We start from the raw sequence: 18009 nt of genomic DNA, 5'->3' as shown, positions 1-18009 counted from the left end.
ATTTAAACAAATTTACGAAAATTAAATAATGTATTTGAAAATTTGAGTCTTAAATATGAAAAATTGGTTAAATAACGCATAACATATCAACTCTTTATGAAAAACTGGCAGGTCTTGTAGTATATTTTGTACCAGCTCTTTATGAATATACCAGCTCTTTATGGAAAAATTGGTTAAATAGTACCCGAAGAAAAACTAGTATGTTTTGTATTTAACATAAATTAAATATGTGAAAGTTAAAAAAAAAAAGAAATTGCCCATAACATACCAACTCTTTATGGGAACTGGCATGTTTTGTATTTAATGCGCTATTTAACCAATTTTTCATATTTAAACAAATTTACAAAAATTAAAATAATGTATTTGTTCAAATCTCAGGGATCGATTCGTTATTTAATCAAACCTTAGGGGAGGTAATTAACCCTTTTCTTTTTCCTAATGTCAAGTAGAATCACTAACGTCTCTTAACAGCAGGTGGGTAATTGTTAAATATCTGGTTATTCAAAGGGGTGGACTGTTATTTGTCCAAATCTCAGGGATCGATTCGTTATTTGGTCAAATCTCAAGGGAGGTAAATGTAATTAACCCTAAATTTTAATCTAGTATAATATCCATACGTGTCTTTATATGTATAATATGAAATAAATGCTGTGCTATTGATATTATATAAATATATTTATATGAATTAAGTAACATGTTATGTTATATTAGGGTTGTGGAAAATTTTTTTATTTTTATTTTTGTAGAGTAGAGGGTCCCTATCTCAAAATTGGGATTTGGGGTAGGGACGGTTTGATGATCGTTCCTGAACAGTTTACGGTCAAGATTTGGTCAGAAAAAATTATACGATTTAGATTTTATCTTATACATTATTTTTAACAATATGTATGAAATTCACAAAATTTTATTTTAAAATTACACGTTGTAAAAAATAAGTTATATCATGTACAAATAAATTTACGTTGTGCGTAAAATACATATAACCTTAAGGAACGGTCACACCTATAAACCACCCTGCCCTGGTCCCCCAAAACCGTCCCCGTTGCCACCCCTGTCAAATCAAATGCCCAAAGGAGGAAATTAAAATTGCGTCAACAAGGACAGTTCTTGGCAGCTCTGCATCTCACGAAGGTCAACCATTCTCAGTCCACGCAATGGGATGGACGTTCATGATCAGTCGTAGACCACAACAAAGCAGGTCAAGATTCATTGAGCCATACTGATTTCTACGCACTGCAGCCATGTTTGATCAAATATTTTTGTTCCAACCACAAGTATACAGTCTATCTTAACCGCTGAGACTTCGTTCAAGCGATACAGAGGATCCCTACTTTAGCCAACAACTTTAAACTTGTCTTCATTTCTTGTACCATTTCTTCTTTCAGCTCTTTGCTTTCTTACACTCGATCCAGCCAATTGTTTGTGGGGGAGGTAGGGGATAGGGGGGGTTCTGGACATATTTTGAATGTTAGTTGAGCTCAACTACTTATTTTGACTAGATAATCTCATGCAGAATCCTGTAAAAAGTAGTACTAAGCTCCTTTACCTACATTTGATCATCATTAACTTCTGGGTCGTCCTCCTGAATGGTCAAAATGCGACGAAGGTTGATGTTGGGGTAATCCTTGATTTGGACACCCTGGTGGGAAAGATTTCCAAAACCTCCATGCTTATGGCACTTGAAGATCACCGGTCCAACAACGTTCAGGATAACACTACCATTAGGATTGTCGCTCACCTCAGAGATTCAAAATCTGATTCTGTTGAAGCAGCTTCTGCAGGTACATTACTATAGTACTGGATATCCCCCTCCCCACCTTAATTTGGATGCAAAACTAAAGCACCCTTTCGAGTGTTTCTGTTGTTTTGGCTCTTCGTTTCCCGAATCTCTCTCTCAATTATAACACTGCTTACTATTGATACCTAAAGTATGCGTTGATATCTCTGAATGCAGCCATAGACCTCCTAAAAAATGTCCAAGTCGAGGCAATTTTAGGCCCTCAAACTTCGGCACAAGCAGATTTTATTATCGATCTTGGGAACAAAGCCAAAGTTCCAGTAATTTCGTCAGCCGCAAGTCCATCTCTTTCTCCCAAAGAGTCTCCGTTTTTTGTCCGAGCAGCACATTGTTCGTCCTCTCAGGCTAAAGCCATAGCAGAGATTATTAAAACTTTTGGTTGGAGGAGAGCTGTCCTTGTCTATGAGGACAGTCGTTATGGTAGTGGAATAGCTCCGTTCTTGACTGATGCAATGCTAGAAAGCAATACCATAGTTTCCTATCGAAGTGTCATATCTCCTGCTGCTTCGGATGATCAGATTCTTGAAGAGCTATACAAGTTAATTACCATGCAGACCAGGGTCTTTGTGGTTCATCTGCTGCCATCTCTTGCTTCTCGGTTATTTTTGAAAGCAAATGAAGTGGGGATGATGAGCCAGGGCTATGCCTGGATCATTACAGAGGCTCTTACGAGTCTATTGGATACTGTTAAACCTGCGGTCGTGGACTCAATGCAAGGGGTACTGGGATTGAAGCCTCATGTCCCTAGATCAAGTAAATTGGATATCTTTACAAAGAGATGGAGAAAGAGATTCAGGGAAGAGAATCCAGAGATTGATAGGTTCGAGTTAAATATTTATGGGCTATGGGCGTATGACACCGTGATCGCACTAGCAAAGGCAACAGAGAAAGCCGTTAATATGGCTCAACCACAATCCAAGAAAAAGGCGGTGATAAATGGAAAGAACCTCTCGGACTTGGATATGATTGGAACTTCAGGAATGGGAGCTGAGCTCATCGAATCTGTCCGAAATATCAGATTCAATGGATTGAGTGGCGATTTTCACATTATTGAGGGGCAACTACAGCCATCTGCTTTCGAGATTGTGAATGTAATTGGAAAAGGGGAGAGGAAGATTGGGTTCTGGACAGAAACTTATGGCATTTCAGATAAGCTGAAACCAAATGAAGTTCAATTGGTACACGAGTCTAGTAAGGACAATATCGGTATCATTATATGGCCGGGTGAGTCCAACATTGTTCCTAAGGGCTGGGAAATGCCAACAGGTCATGAAAAGAAGTTAAGGGTTGGAGTTCCGGTCAAGAATGGATTGCCAGAATTTGTGAAGGTGGAAAAGGATCCCTTAACAAATGCTGTCATTGCAACTGGTTTCTGTGTGGATGTATTCAAAGAGGTCATGATGTCCCTCCCATATGCAGCCTCCTATGATTTTATTCCTTTTGAAACCCCTGACGGTGACAGTGCGGGAGATTACAATGATCTCGTATATCAAATATATCTCGAGGTAAGGCTGAAATTTGTTAATTAGACAGCAAACTAGTACTATAAGTTGATTCGGATTGTGTGACTTTACACGAGTTCTACATTATTAACTCTTTTATTTGGAAGAGAAATGTGTACTTAATAAACTTTAGCTGATATCAGAATTATGATGCGGTGGTTGGTGACGTGACCATATTAGCAAATAGATCAAGGTTCGTCGATTTCACGTTGCCTTACACAGAGTCTGGTGTTTCCACCATTGTTCGAATTAAGGATGACGAGAGGAAGAACGCCTGGATCTTCATGAAACCGCTAACAATGGACCTCTGGCTGACTACTGGAGCATTTTTCATTTTCACTGGCTTTGTCGTTTGGGTACTTGAGCATCGTATAAATGAAGAATTCCGAGGTCCACCAGGGAAGCAAGTTGGAATGATATTCTGGTTCTCCTTCTCAACGCTTGTTTTTGCTCATAGTAAGTCCCATCATAGGTGCAATTCATCCTTTTGTTTCCCCACTCTTTTACTGAGTGATTGGACACAGAGTTTATCTGAATTTGGTAATCAATGGGGTTCATATAAATGCATCCTTGCTCCCTCGTTATCGTTTTAAATGCAACCTTCATTCTTTTGTTGCAGAAGAGAAGGTCATGAGCAATTTATCAAGATTTGTAGTAATCATATGGGTATTTGTGGTGTTAGTACTTACATCAAGTTATACGGCCAGCCTGACATCAATGTTGACAGTGCAACAACTTCAACCGACTATTACTGATCTTTTTGATCTGATAAAAAATGGTGAATATATCGGCTACCAAACTGGTTCCTTTGTAACTGAGCTGCTCAAGAGTAAGAAATTCGATGCCTCCCAGTTTAGAAACTACAACACCTTTGAAGAGTACGATGAAGCACTTCGTAAAGGTAGCAGAAATGGAGGAGTGGATGGAATTGTTGATGAACTTCCTTATATCAGGCTCTTTCTGGCAAAGTACTGCAGAAAGTACACTATGGTTGGTCCGACATTCAAGACTGCTGGCTTTGGATTTGTAAGTCCTGATACTAAAAAGGTTCTGAGATTATTAATCATCTATTTCTTGATCACATATGGTATGGTTGATGATTTGTAGCTTTAGTTAATCTCCATTGCTCTCGAATGCTTTCAGGCATTTCCGAAGGGTTCTCCCCTCGTACCTGATGTATCAAGGGCAGTGTTAAACGTGACCGAGGGAGATAAAATGAAGAGAATTCTAAAGGAGTGGTTTGGGGAAGAAACAGATTGTTCGGAGCAATATGGAGCAGTGGCTACTTCCGACAGCCTGACATTGGATAGTTTTAAAGGGCTTTTCCTGATAGCTGGATTGTCTTCTTCACTAGCTCTTGCTATATTCTTGCTTATCTTCTTCTATGAGAATAGGGGAGTTCTCGTCTCTAATGGTTCAGTTGTCCAGAAACTTTCTGCAATGGCAAAAATATTTGATGAAGAAAGGAAGGACTTGAGCAGGGCGGCCAAGAAGCAAGGCACAGGAGCCGAAGCAGCAGTTGTTAACGTAGTTTCTCTGGGGAGTAATCATGAATTTGCCCCAAGCCCAGCAATTAGCTTTTTCCACCACCACCACCAGCACCATGAAGAAGAAGGCGTTTGCTCTCATGATGAAGGCTTCTCCATTGCAACAGAGCCTGCAAGTCCAATTCATGATGCCATAGTAATAGTCACGGAGACAGCAGAAGAAAGATAGTACAAGCTCTCCGAGTAATTGGACTTCCCCATTTGTTGGAAAGCAATTACTACCATGTATAACTCTGCCTCGGATAAAACTAGAAAGTAGCAGTACAGATATGCTGTGACAGTCGCAGATGCTTAGAGGCCATCATGTTATGATTATTATTTTTGTTTCCCAAGTATCTGAAAAATTCACCAAGTGTTATCCCCACTCACATCATGATGAGGATGATCATGATTCATACTTTTTATGTGAAGTACTGAAGTTACAGATTTTTAGGAGCATTATTAATATTATGGATTAGTCAAAACTATTTTGAAAGTTTTTTCTAGTAAAGGTTGATTAGTAAGTACCAGCAATTACAATCCTTTTTTTGTTTTTGTTTTTTTAGCTTTTGTACTTAAAACCAAGGAAAATTACACTAATAATTACTCACATGTTATATTTAGAGTTTATTCATCGCTCTCATTTGAAATGAAACACTTTTTTCTCTCATATTCTATTTCTATTTCTAGTCTTTTTTTTTTCAACTTTACATCTAAATTCACAAAAAAAATAACCATTAGAGTTGGATCAGTGATCGAGAAGGAGGACTTTTAGAATTATCTCTCTGATTTGTGTCAGGAAAGGTAAAAAAAAAAAAAAAAAAAGAGAAAAGAAAAGGGCTCTTTCACTAAGAAGTAAGAGCCCTAATTCTTAGTCCTTTTTTGCCTCTTAAATGTAAGAATATAAGTGATGTGATGTGAGATATCAAAGTGTTATGACTGTGAGAGGTATTGAAAAGGGTATATGGTGAGATGTGAAGATTTATTTGACTTTTGTTTTTCTTTTTCCCATAAAAATATATATTGTCTACTCTTTTTTTTTTTTTTTTTTTTTTTTTTTTTACATAATCGCAAAACAAAAAGAACTCCCCACTCCCCCCGGAATGAAACCCGGCCACGATAAATATATTTCTTCGACATTTCCAATCCCCAAATGAAAAACCTCCCATTTTCGGAGAGAGGGTTTAGGAGTATTAGGGTTTAACCAAGATTGACGCAAATAGGGTTAGGATAGGTTAGGGGTGGAGTGATCTGCAATGGCGGCGTCTCTGAATCTAAAATCCAGTCTGCGAAGAGGTCGTTTTCGTCATCTTTTCTTCATCTGTAATTGCTCCGTCGCGGCAGCATCGGTACGTCCTAGTATCCGTTCCTCCTGCATTTCCAAGCAGCTTTCCGCCGAAACTCTTAACCTAAAACCTGCCACTTATGTTTCTCGCAACAATTTCACTACTTCTACTTCTCAATTTTTTGCCCCTGCAGCTCCTGCAAATTATCAAACATCTGGTGGTCAGAATCAGATGGACCACAATCGTCGAGGGTATCCTAATAATCATCATCGAAGTACTCACCCCATGTCCAACCCTGCTCCTGCTTCTTCTTATCCTGGGCAGGGTTATTCAGAACCACATTCCATTCCCCACCAGGGTGGCGGTGGCGGCGGCGTTCGTGGAGCTGGTTTTAGCCACTTCTCCAATGATAACGTCAATCCTAGACACAATTATCCGCCGTCCCCGCCCCCTCCTCCTCCTCAGCATTTTTCACACGGAAATGTCCGCAATACTGCGCCAACAACTGCTGCTCCAAATAGCAGTCTAGGTTTTGGAGGAGGAGGGTTTCAGCAAAACCAGAGGGTTTACCCGCAGAACCCCCCTGTTCCCTGTGACTCTCAAAATTTTCCTAATCAAAATCAAGGAGGACGTGCTGGTTTGGTTCAGCCGCAGAATAATCACGGTTATAACCAGGGTTACCAGGACCAAAATCCATGGAAATCCTCTCAGCACGAAAGTCAGTCTGTTAGGTTTACTCCGCAGGGAATTCAGAACCGTGCTAACCTTCAATCTCACGGTCAAGGGCTGCAGGTTGTTACTGACGAGTTTGCTCCTTTGAGTATTGTTGATTTGAGAAATCTCTGCGAGGCGGGTAATGTTACTGAAGCTCTCAAATTGATGGAGGAGGGAATCGCTGCTGATGCTCATTGTTTTAATCTCCTTTTTGACTTGTGTATGAAGTCAAAGAACTATGGGGACGCCAAGAAAGTTCATGATTACTTCTTGAGATCGACTTGCAGGAGTGATCTTCTGTTGAATAATAAGGTGCTCGATATGTATATTAACTGCGGGAGTATGGTTGACGCCCGAAGAGTTTTTGATCACATGCCTGATAGGAATATGGCTTCCTGGAATTTAATGATCAATGGATATGCCATCAACGGTTTGGGAGATGATGGCTTGGCGATGTTTGAACAGATGAGGAAATTGGGGTTACATCCCGACGAGCAGACTTTTCTTGCTGTTATGGATGCTTGTGCTAGTGCTGATGCAATCGATGAAGGTTTCTTGCATTTCGAGTCAATGAAGACAGAGTACGGCATTGAACCCGGAATCGAGCATTATTTGGGGCTTCTTGGAGTTCTTGCTAAATGTGGACATCTTGCGGAGGCTGAGGAGTTCATTGCAAAACTTCCATTTGAACCAACAGCAGCTGTTTGGGAGGCATTGATGAACTATGCGCGCATACATGGAGATATTGATCTTGAAGACCGTGCAGAAGAACTAATGGTCTCTCTTGAGCCTTCAAAGGCCATTAAGAATAAGATTCCAACGCCTCCGCCTAAGAAGCAGTCTGCAGTTAACATGCTTGAGGGCAGAAACAGGATTGTGGAGTTCCGTAGCCCAACTCTCTACAAGGACGATGAGAAGTTGAGAGAAGCTATGAAACAACAAGCTTATGTGCCCGATACTAGATATGTGCTTCACGACATTGATCAAGAGGCAAAAGAACAGGCCTTGCTTTATCATAGTGAACGTCTGGCAATTGCATATGGTCTGATAAGTACACCTGCCAGGACACCTTTGCGGATCATCAAGAACCTTCGTGTTTGTGGTGATTGTCACAATGCCATCAAGATCATGTCAAGGATTGTCGGGAGGGAATTGATTGTTAGAGATAACAAACGTTTCCACCATTTCAAGGATGGCAAGTGTTCCTGTGGTGATTACTGGTGATTTGATGACGGCTTATGCAACAATGCATCCTAACACCACAAAAATGTTTTGAAGGACCCCAAGTAATCTCGCATCACTTAAGGTAAGTTCTATGCGGGTCAGAATAATGGAGAAGATTGTTTGGGATGGTATCCATTTTAAATTTCGAAAGAAATCCTAGTTACGTTATGCGGATGACCAGTTCTTATATTGGGTGTGTTTGGTAAGTAGTTAAATTAGTCGTGTTGGAACTTGGAACACTAAACCTCGATTGAAGTCTCTGTCAGCGACTTGGCTTGTGAAGTACCGGTTACTAGAACTTATGCGTAATGTAGACAGTGAAAAAAATGTCCTTATCAGTGCTGGGAGAAGGTATTATCTTCCTAATAATATCCTTTGAACAATTGCTCTGAACTTCATTGTTGTATTGATATATTGCATATGTTTGGTAGTTCATAAAAACTCTTTTTTCTAAATACGCTTCGGGAAACAATCTGTAGCATATGCAGATATTGCAATTATTGTTAGCTGTAAAGGTTTTTTTTTTTTTTTTGGTCAAAACCCTCCCATCCCCAATTGTCACGTACAGGATTTGAATACTTAAACCTGACAGAGTACTTCCCTTGATGAATCCCAGTGGTTATTATCTGTAAAGTACTTTACTAAGCTGTAAAGTACTAAAAGATAAAGGAAAGATGATTAGAAACTCTATCATGAGGCTCCGACGATCGATTCCGCGATGGCACAAATGCTGCTACTAGGAAAGGAACTGGAGAGAAGTGCAAGTACGACTGGATGCTAAACCTTGCAAAATGAAACCATTCATTTCATTATGGACTCGCAAGGCTTTTGTCCTGAAGGTTAATATCCCAATGCACCCATTGCAAATACAGTTTATTGTGCTGAAAAGGGTGCAATGCAGACTGTTTACCCTCTCGTGTCGAGAAACAATAGGATTTATGAGTTGAATAGTCAAAGAATCGTCCATCTCAATTAGCATCTTGGGTTTTAGTTGATACATACAAACTCCAGTTCAGATAAACCATCATCCTGCTGCAAGGATGCATAGAGCCGTTGTCAGTATCCGGAGATGAGAACTAATCCAATAGCTTTCAGAACTGTCACCAAATTCCCACTAACAAACGAATCCCGGTATACAAAAGATTCCAAAGTAACAACTGACCATCCTGATGCGCTCTGCTAAGGCTGTTCATAAATTCCACACAGCATGCTACATATCTCAGATTAATCACAAGTACCTAATTTAGTCTTACCTACATATCTTTATTACGTCCAATAGCTTCAGCATACAATACAATTGCCAACAGAATGCACAAAGACTAGAATGAGCGTTGGATCGAATCGTCAAACAACATATACAAACTCCTCGAGTGGTCAAAGAATATAATGAATTTTTGAATCGAATTGTCAAATCCGCATATACAGACTGCTTTCCCGAACACGGAAACAAAAAGAATTCCTAACCATAGGCAAACATAAAACTATAGAATGACACTACCATAAACTAATGGCAGAAAGAATGGAATATGCAGGAGCCAAATTACAGAATGATACGGAAATGGGGAAGAGGGGTGGGAGGGAAGGGGGGTGTTTGCTTATGTGAGTACAATAGTCGCTCGAGGGCTAACCATAGTTGCTATTGTTACCTTTACAAATTGATAAATCTTGGTTCTTTAAGAGCTCCCATGAGATCTGACAGATGAAATTGATTGTGCTGAGACGGAGGCAGTTGGACTGTTGAGATCCCGTTCTCCATTTGCGACTTTTGGTTTTCCACTAAGCCTTTCTATTGCTTCTTGGCAAATGTCAACAAACCACTCATCCTCCGGAAGAACGCTAGCAAACAGTTTTTGAAGTCAGTTTTCAGTCTAACCAAGTTAAAAAGGACTGTAGAAAAATACTTGCACCTAAAGAAGCATACAAACTCATAAAAGGATGCACATATACTCATTTTATATACACGAATACACTCTTCGTAGTAGACAAGGAGTCCCACATGACAGTTACCAATAACTACTTGCATACCAATTTTGAACTCTAAAATTGTTCAAGGACAGAGTTTTAGGTATAGAATTTAAACAGCAAGGAAATACAGTGTAACCAAGAAATGCATAAACATTGGCTACTCCCAAATATTAGAAAGTGTGCTACCACATCAAACTTTTATACATCAAAAATAGAAAAGACCACATCCAGAAAGACTTAGTACCCTATACTAGACCATATGTCAATATGTCTGTTTTTTCTCATGAACATTAAAAATTTACAACTTCACCATTAATGTGTTCTAGTCTATTGACATTGGAACAAAAACACCTTGGTGCTTTTACCCCAACCTCAAGAAAGATATTTCAAAGTGCTCTGAACTTTTAAGTTATTTGATTTGAATGATTTTTTCGTGGTCACACTCACTAAGGTAAGATATCTTCACAAACTGATTTTAAAACCATTTTCTGATACCAATATGTGCTCCCCACACATAATGCACCAGAATGAAAAGAGAAACCAATTATGTTGACACTTTACATAAACAAAAAAGTTTAAGTCTGCAATACCATACCTATTTGGATCCACTCCCGTTGAAGAAAATGCTATCATTGCCTTATTTATTATCTCATTAAGAACTCGAAGCAAATTCCTAGACAGGTACCGCCCTTGAGAAGCAAAACACATGACAAATTTCATATCCAGATAGAACTGCAAACAAATGAACAGCGAAATGACTAATGGGTTCAGGCAAAAGAGCAAAGACGCATATCCAAAATAATGATTGCAAACCTGTTGCAGACCAAGAGGACCTAAAGGCCTAGGTCCTTCTTGAATATCATCCCAAAAGGTCTGGTCTTCTGAAAGCCACAAGATTACAGTTTCCGTGAGCCTCATCAATAACAATGTTGCAAATCTTTCCCGGCCTACAAACATATCGGCCGCTAAGATGGCCATTCTGTTTAATTTTGCATAAAGTTCCTGGATCACAGAGAATGATTACACAGAATCAGAACTCAAATTCTATCAGTATCACCTTTCCCATAACAAAACTTGAGAGCTACTTCAATTCTATTCTATAATAATTGACATAATTAAACCCCTTCTCAATGATAAAGAACATGGCAAAACCAAAGTTGCACATGACATAAAACTTGATGCCAGCTCTTAACAGATAATCAAACATGCATATGAAAATCCTCTTTCGGCTACTAGAACCTCCTCAATCATTGAAGTCCCTGTTAGGATATGATGTCTTGGGCGTTACAATGCCTCGAGGTGCATCTTTGTAAAGGGACTTGGAATCCAATTTAGAGTTGAAACTGAGGAAGACCATAAACTAGAACATCTAATTTATCTACTAAAAAGATGAGAAAATCTAGAGCAAATGCTTAAGAAAAAATGTACATGAGCAACAAAGTTGTGTCAAGGATGCATTTAATATTGCAGAAAGAAGGGAAATGAATATTCAAAAGAAAAACAGGTAGAAAAAAAGAAAGAAAAAGAAAGAACCTGAAATACTGCAGAAGGGAACCATTCTATTTCATCTACATCTCCGTCCATGTTAATATACATATCTGCAGTAAGATGGCTATCACCATCCTCAGTAAAAATAAGATCTAGAGCATGCTGGCGACAAAAACTATCTTTCAATCGATCAACACAGCTCACAAGACGCCTCTTCCATTCCCTCTGTTCAGGGTGACGATTCTGCCTGTCTGAACTTCTTCTACGAGGGTCATCTTTGTAATTGCCCTGGTTCAGTGGGGAAAGCTTCATTGCTGCCCGAGGCAACAATTCATCAGCTAGTAAGGATGCATTTGCAAGCAAAGCCATTTGCTGGGCTTCCGTCTCGGCCATTCGAACAATTTTATTTACTGAGTCTTCAAAATTGGCTTCTTCTTCCATGGAACCAGGCAATGCTTTTATGAGCATGTTTACATAAGAATTAAACACCTGAAATAGACCTTCCAATGCTTTACCACCAAGCTGCATACTTAGCAGGGGTCCCACATCCTCAAAAAAGTCCTGTACAAACAATAGAAACAGGTGAACAGTTGTTAAAATGGTTATAAACTACATGTAACTAACAAACAGAATACATGGCCAAGCACAGCTTTTTTTCCTGAAAATCATGCTTGCCTGCATGCTTCAGTCTAAATTCCAAAATAAAATCTGTAAAGTCACAAGGAAGCTAAAGCAGCAGCCTCACTTAAAAAAATAAAAACCATGAAAACAGCATCCAAGATGTATAAGGCAACAGAATGCCATGAATCAGCCGATGAAAGAAAACTGAGAAACACTCAATTTGTCCACTGAAAAAGGATCATTAAGCAGCCAGAATCCAATAGACTAGCCTTCAACCTCACTGATAAAAAATATATATATATATATTCCATGAAGATGTAGGGAAATCAGCAACTTTGCAGAATGTCAGATGATTAAAAAGGATAGGTGAACCTCTTATGATTTCCTTGATCTTGGGCCACATTGTTCATACTAAAACATTGAAGACACAAATATAAGGAAAATGAACTATTGCTCATAAAGACAATTGTATTTCTTTACCTCGGTCCTGCTTATCAATACTCCTCAACAAGAACATTCAAAGAACTGACAACATCAAGATATTTCAAACTATGCCCGAAGGTGTAGTAGCACTAATCAGATTGCAGTCTGCGTGCAAGTTAGAGAGTGCAAATCCCACTCTTTCTCATGATCTAAACATGGTTAGTAAACTCTTTTCCATAAAAAAGATCTATTAAAGAAATAACATAAAGACTATAGAAAGCAAGTCCAAAAGCAACAGGCCTAATGGAAACATGAAGGAAACTAAATTTAACAACAAAAAATGCCCAAATGTTTTTTGAAAGAAACAAAGCAAAAGAATATGTACCTGGACCATTAAATTGAACCGGTGAGCACTAGTTGATAACTTATACTGATATGATGCCATAGTTGCCATAGCTGAACCGGATGGCCTGACAGATTGACGTGTCACTGCTGGAAGATAAACAAGTTCCCAATCATCAGCTGCAGCCAAAGCAGCAGAACTTTCTTCAATCCGTTTTAGATTAGCATCCAGAGATTGCTCAACACTAGGTCTAAAAAGCTTCAACAGCACAGGACAAAGGGCAAGCCCCCGGCCTTCCAACAGTGAACAGTGGCCCAAAGCTATCTGAACACATTCTGCAGCAGCCCTCAAACCCCCAGCAGCAGCAGATGAGGCTAATGCATGTCTTTTCACAAGAAGTGCAAAAGTCTCAATTTGCTTGGTAGCCCACATCACAAGTTCAGATGCATAAGCTGGCTCCTTACCAAAAATAACCAAAGAATCACTGGCTGCTTGACCAATGGCTGAAAACACCAGCTGCGAGAGGGCTGCTGTATACGCTCCTCCATAAGACGTGCTTGATGGACGGAGGCTTTGCATGTTGTACTGGTATCTCTGGTAATGTGCACTGAGTAGTAAACTATGCACACGGGGACCATCCCCAAGCTTTTTAAGAGCTAAAACAGCAGCACGAAGCTCAGCTCCACGGGTAGAAGGTTGGCAAGCAGCTTCAGCAAGCTGATCAGCTAGTTTTTTTCTACGTTCAGCAATAGCAGTTTGAAGAGACAAGAGCACAGAAGGACTCAGAGTTCTCAATTCTTTTGCTTCAGCTGCTATGCGTTCTCCTTCATCAAGCCTTGCCAATGCTTCATCTATTCTCCTTTCGGCTAACAACACATCAAGAAGATCAGGAAACTCGATTAACCTTTTCTCCAGTTCTGAAGGCTCTGTGACTTCCTCATTAACTGAGCCATTAGCAGCCAAACCTTCAGCTGCAGAGTCAGACAAGCTACCAATCTGAACTCCTTCAGCTAAACTGTGAATTAAAGTAGCCTGAGTAGATAGCAGGTTCCTCATTGATGAAAGCTCACCTTCCAAATCTGATATTTCTTTAGATGTACTGGAAATTGAAATTGGCGAACAAAATAATCAAATTAATGAAACCAGAAAGTGCTACCCAAGATTTCATTTCAATAAAACAAGAATTCAACCTTCAAATAAATGCAACATGTATTGGGGGAAGACAACACAAATCAGTCTCTCTAACATTAATGCAAGTGTCAGTTTTTCAGCTGAATAATTTCAAATCTTCAACTAGATATGACAATCCAAGAAAAGAAACATGGAAATGACTGTTTTTGATAGAAAAAGAAGCTTCAGTCTTTTAAAAACATTGTCGATCAAAATGGCAGGTGCCTCTGCTTCGTTGCAGCTATAAGGCTGTTAAATGAGCACGGAGAACTTGGTGAAGTTTGTCGCAAATGTTCTCGGTGAAGTTTGTCGCAAATAAAACTTCCAGATCAGAGCAGTGTCTTTCCTAGTTTACAGAGTTTGTTTTTCTTGGTCCGGTTGCCACTGAATTCAATAGTATTAGCTTTCGTAGAACAATTTCTCTTTCACTGTAGGACCTAAATTCTGTACCATCTGTTGCAGGTCCATATGCCAATATGGGTATTTGAGATTCTTTTATTGTCATTCACAGCCAAAGGTAAGTGCTGTGAAAGAAATCTTTATTACCATCCAGGCAAACATAACCAAGGGCTCACCGAATGAAAGCTGAATAATTGGCGTAGACACTTCTGCGCATCTCTTCAGCTGAAGCTTTCTTCAGATCTAGAAGATACGAGCATAGTTGCCTTATTTCCTGCAAACAGAAACACACCAGCATTTAAGAACACAGAAATTTCTGATACGTTCATGCGGAGCAAAGCTGATACGTTCATGCAGAGCAAAGCATCACACACATACCAAACAGAGAAATCTTAACTGCAGCAAAATTATAATGTTGCAATTAAAAACATTCATGACATCTAGGAATTACATTGCTACTTAAGCTGAAGTGACTTGTGTACTGTACTATCCAGGCATAATCTGTCCCCCCAAAACTTGTGAGGCCATTGTATTATGACAGAATTACTCACTAATGTCAAAAGAATCAGTACACAAATAACCTGACAAGCATGATGGTTCACATGCAATCTGCCAGACCACAATATTATGACAGAATTACCCCCCGATAGAAGTTTGATTATTTATACAACTAATATTTGTAATTTAGCATGTGCACGTGGGCAGCATTTATCGTGTTAAATTACACACACACACACACACACATGTGTATGTATGTACGTATTCAACAAACAGCTAATGGCAATTCTCGTAACTAGGACAGAATTTTCTACGTGCACTAAGTGAAATTGAACTTTAAGATGATACTGGAACCTGAATGTGAAGCATCATTTTGCAGCCAAAGGCCTTCTTTGAACACTCTGTGATGAAAGTTTAAGTTTCAAATTTCTTTTTCCCACTTTCCTGAAGTAGTATATACATAAACAACCAAATTACCAAATACGAGGGAGGAAAAAAAATTTGAAGAGCAATGACAGTGTCGTTAGTCCTACACCTAGGTCACTAGGCCAATCGCTACTTGAGGTATGCTGTTCTGACATATGAAGCAATTCAAACAGGATAATTTATTGAGCACTTAAAAATATACAGAATGTCCATGAGCATCGCAATTGTACTGAAAAGACAAAATGAATGAATGGTAAATTCCTCAATTGCAGTATACGCCGGAGGAAATGAAGCATATTGGTAATACTTAGACGGTCGAGCCCATCTCGAAGTCAAGATATTCTAAGCCAATGATTGAACAACTTTGTAGATTGGCCTTGTCTTTTCTATAAATGATATTCATCAACAGAAAGTTATGTAGGAGGGAGGGTCAACTTAGGGTCCAATGGTTATAGCAACATATGTGGTACAGGTGGAAACACGACCAAATAAAAAGAGACATGATTAGAGCAAACAGAAAGAGTAGGTCGAAGCTGAGTATGAAAATTGGGACGGTTATCAAACTACAAGCCACGCAATTTCAATAACATTAATTTGAACCATCCAAAGCGCAGCAGGTAAGTTGTTCCATTTCCCAATATTGGCAAGAACGCTGTTAGGAAGTAGTGGTATAAAATTGGGCAAAAGAACTCGGAACGCATTTCCGTTGTTCTATAGTCATATGTGGGCAACGTGTCTTCTGAAACGAGCTACAATCCTTCCTTACAGCTAAAATTTAATATTTAGGCGGTCTAAACAATAAGAGCTGCAGTAGAGGGAGGAAGAATCTTTAAGTTGGTCCAAACAATAAGAAGCAGTAATTAAATTCCTAAAGATATTAAATTAGAGAAACAGAGAAGAAAATAGAAATATAAGTAGAAGAGAGAGGGTGGTGGGGGGGACCTTCTCGTTGAAAGAATTACACTTGGAATGAACATAGGAATCGGCGTCGAAATTATCGGATTTGAAGAGGTTAAGATTATCCTCGAGCTTATTGGCGGAGTCTTTGGGGTGGGCGGTGGTTTTAGCTGGTGGTTGCCTTGACCGCGACGACGATTTAGCAGAAGCCATTTGCTCACAAAAAGGGGAAAAATTCCACCAATTTGACTGAAGTACCAGTTAGCAGTAGAATTATTTGTGCGGGGAGGGAGGAGGAGGAGTAAGGGGATTGGGGTGGAGCTTGTTGACTAGTGTCTTGTCGTCGTCGTCGGAGTTGATGAGCTTGAGAGAGATCCGGATCCGGGGATGTGGAGGAGCTTCCAGTTGTGATATGTGATTTTTTCGCCGGAATTTAGGGATGTCTAACTTCTACTAGCAGTAATTAAAACGGGGGAAAAAAACTACTAGTAATCAGATTTGAAGAAATGGCCTATAGAAAAAGATATACGGTATATGGATGCTGATCTAATTCTCAATTATATGCAACAACGCCAACAGAAAGAAATACCTAATCCCACTACTACTACCCTTTTTTATTTCAAATGACAAATGATGATGATACCTACTGTGCACAAGTTTGAGGTTCCTTAGGCTTGTTGGGGTCGCCAGCCCAAGGCCAGACCAGAGCAGCACCCTAAAAGGCTAAAAGCCAGCTCGTTTGGATTATTATTTTTCTCCAAAACATTTTTACGTTTTTTTAACACATTATTTAATTACTATTTTATCTTATATACATCAAATTATTACGGTATATTTCTCTACAAAATATTCAAAATATAGTAATCCAAATGGACTTTTAAAACAAACAAACAAAAAGAAAATGTTACAATCAAGTTATTATTGTCATCGTTTTTTTTTTCTCTTTTTTTAGCGGAGTAAGGAGGGGCCAATAGGCCTATCAACCGGTCGAATTCGAGTCACAATTGAAAATTGTAGAACCGAATCCATTTTAATGTATTAGACCCAAATCCGACCCATATATCCGATGCATCGTGTGCTTAAGATTTCGGAACCGGATCCGATGAGTCCCGGATCGAATCTAGATCTACTCGAAAAAAAAAAAGAGGATCCAATATGTATAATTCATTTTCTTTTATCTTTGTTAGCAAAAATGTCCAACATGATCTTAGAATATTTAGCAAAAAGCACTTATATGCAATTTGTGATGAATACATTTCTGATCAAACAAGTTTGCCTCTTTCAAATCCTAATTTCTTAGATGCTTCATCTAAGATACAGGTAATTTGGTTAATTTGGTAAAAAAATACTTTTGTTAATTTGGTAAAAAGAATATATTTAGAAATATTTATATTTTATAATTATTAACGTATTGTTCGGGTCGGGTTCGGATACGGGCTGAAATCCTATATTTCGTATCCGACCCGCTTTTTGTTAGAATAAATAAATCCGAGTTTTGTTACAGTAAATGAACCCAGGTCTGAATCCGAATACTAGAATTATTTCTCAACCCATACTTAGGGTACGTTTGGTTCTACAGAATTAGAATTGAATTAGAATTGAAATTCTATAGAATTGGAATTCTATGAATTGGAATTTCAAGTCATTTCAATTCTTTCGTTTGGGAAATGCATAGAATTGATACGGAATTTATTTGAAATTCCAAATTCTTTGTTTGTATGAGAGAAGA

At 38.9% G+C, this 18009-nt stretch overlaps 3 protein-coding genes across 4 annotated transcripts; 2 read left to right on the top strand and 1 right to left on the bottom strand.

The window, feature by feature from the left end:
* Window positions 1-1122: 1122 nt before the first annotated feature.
* On the top strand, window positions 1123-5322 carry LOC113738454 (glutamate receptor 2.7-like). Its single transcript, XM_027265659.2, has 5 exons — window positions 1123-1781; window positions 1955-3303; window positions 3444-3756; window positions 3920-4326; window positions 4444-5322. Exons 1-5 carry the CDS (start codon window positions 1508-1510, stop codon window positions 5014-5016), a joined length of 2916 nt encoding a protein of 971 aa, XP_027121460.1. The 5' UTR covers window positions 1123-1507; the 3' UTR covers window positions 5017-5322.
* A 620-nt stretch (window positions 5323-5942) lies between these two features.
* LOC113740152 (pentatricopeptide repeat-containing protein At2g15690, mitochondrial-like) lies at window positions 5943-8443 on the top strand. 2 transcript variants are annotated; one of them, XM_027267660.2, is made up of 2 exons: window positions 5978-6175; window positions 6306-8443. In XM_027267660.2, the coding sequence occupies exon 2, from the start codon at window positions 6344-6346 to the stop codon at window positions 8048-8050; it is 1707 nt and encodes a 568-aa protein (XP_027123461.1). In that variant the 5' UTR covers window positions 5978-6175; window positions 6306-6343; the 3' UTR covers window positions 8051-8443. The 2 variants fall into 2 exon arrangements, with proteins under 2 accessions (XP_027123460.1, XP_027123461.1); XM_027267659.2 differs by having other exon boundaries at window positions 5943-8443.
* A 978-nt stretch (window positions 8444-9421) lies between these two features.
* Window positions 9422-16741, bottom strand: LOC113739798 (exocyst complex component EXO84B-like). Its single transcript, XM_027267136.2, has 7 exons — window positions 16326-16741; window positions 14636-14733; window positions 12933-13989; window positions 11549-12064; window positions 10829-11017; window positions 10611-10747; window positions 9422-9886 (listed from the first exon to the last, which is right to left on the bottom strand). The coding sequence occupies exons 1-7, from the start codon at window positions 16491-16493 to the stop codon at window positions 9724-9726; spliced, it is 2328 nt and encodes a 775-aa protein (XP_027122937.2). The 5' UTR covers window positions 16494-16741; the 3' UTR covers window positions 9422-9723.
* Between the last annotated feature and the right edge of the window lie 1268 nt (window positions 16742-18009).

Source organism: Coffea arabica, chromosome 4c, assembly GCF_036785885.1.
Source record: "Coffea arabica cultivar ET-39 chromosome 4c, Coffea Arabica ET-39 HiFi, whole genome shotgun sequence".
Taxonomy (NCBI): Eukaryota; Viridiplantae; Streptophyta; class Magnoliopsida; order Gentianales; family Rubiaceae; genus Coffea; species Coffea arabica.
This window is presented reverse-complemented; position numbering and strand designations above follow the sequence as displayed.

Coding starts and splice junctions, on each gene's coding strand:
- LOC113739798 (XM_027267136.2), bottom strand. CDS start 16,493: ATGGCTTCTGCTAAATCGTCGTCGCGGTCAAGGCAACCACCAGCTAAA. Junction 14,734..16,325: donor GTAATTCTTTCAACGAGAAG/GTCCCCCCCACC, acceptor TTCTGTTTGCAG/GAAATAAGGCAACTATGCTC. Junction 12,065..12,932: donor GGTTCAATTTAATGGTCCAG/GTACATATTCTT, acceptor TTGTTTGTACAG/GACTTTTTTGAGGATGTGGG.
- LOC113738454 (XM_027265659.2), top strand. CDS start 1,508: ATGCAGAATCCTGTAAAAAGTAGTACTAAGCTCCTTTACCTACATTTG. Junction 1,782..1,954: donor TGTTGAAGCAGCTTCTGCAG/GTACATTACTAT, acceptor CTCTGAATGCAG/CCATAGACCTCCTAAAAAAT. Junction 3,757..3,919: donor AACGCTTGTTTTTGCTCATA/GTAAGTCCCATC, acceptor CTTTTGTTGCAG/AAGAGAAGGTCATGAGCAAT.
- LOC113740152 (XM_027267659.2), top strand. CDS start 6,083: ATGGCGGCGTCTCTGAATCTAAAATCCAGTCTGCGAAGAGGTCGTTTT.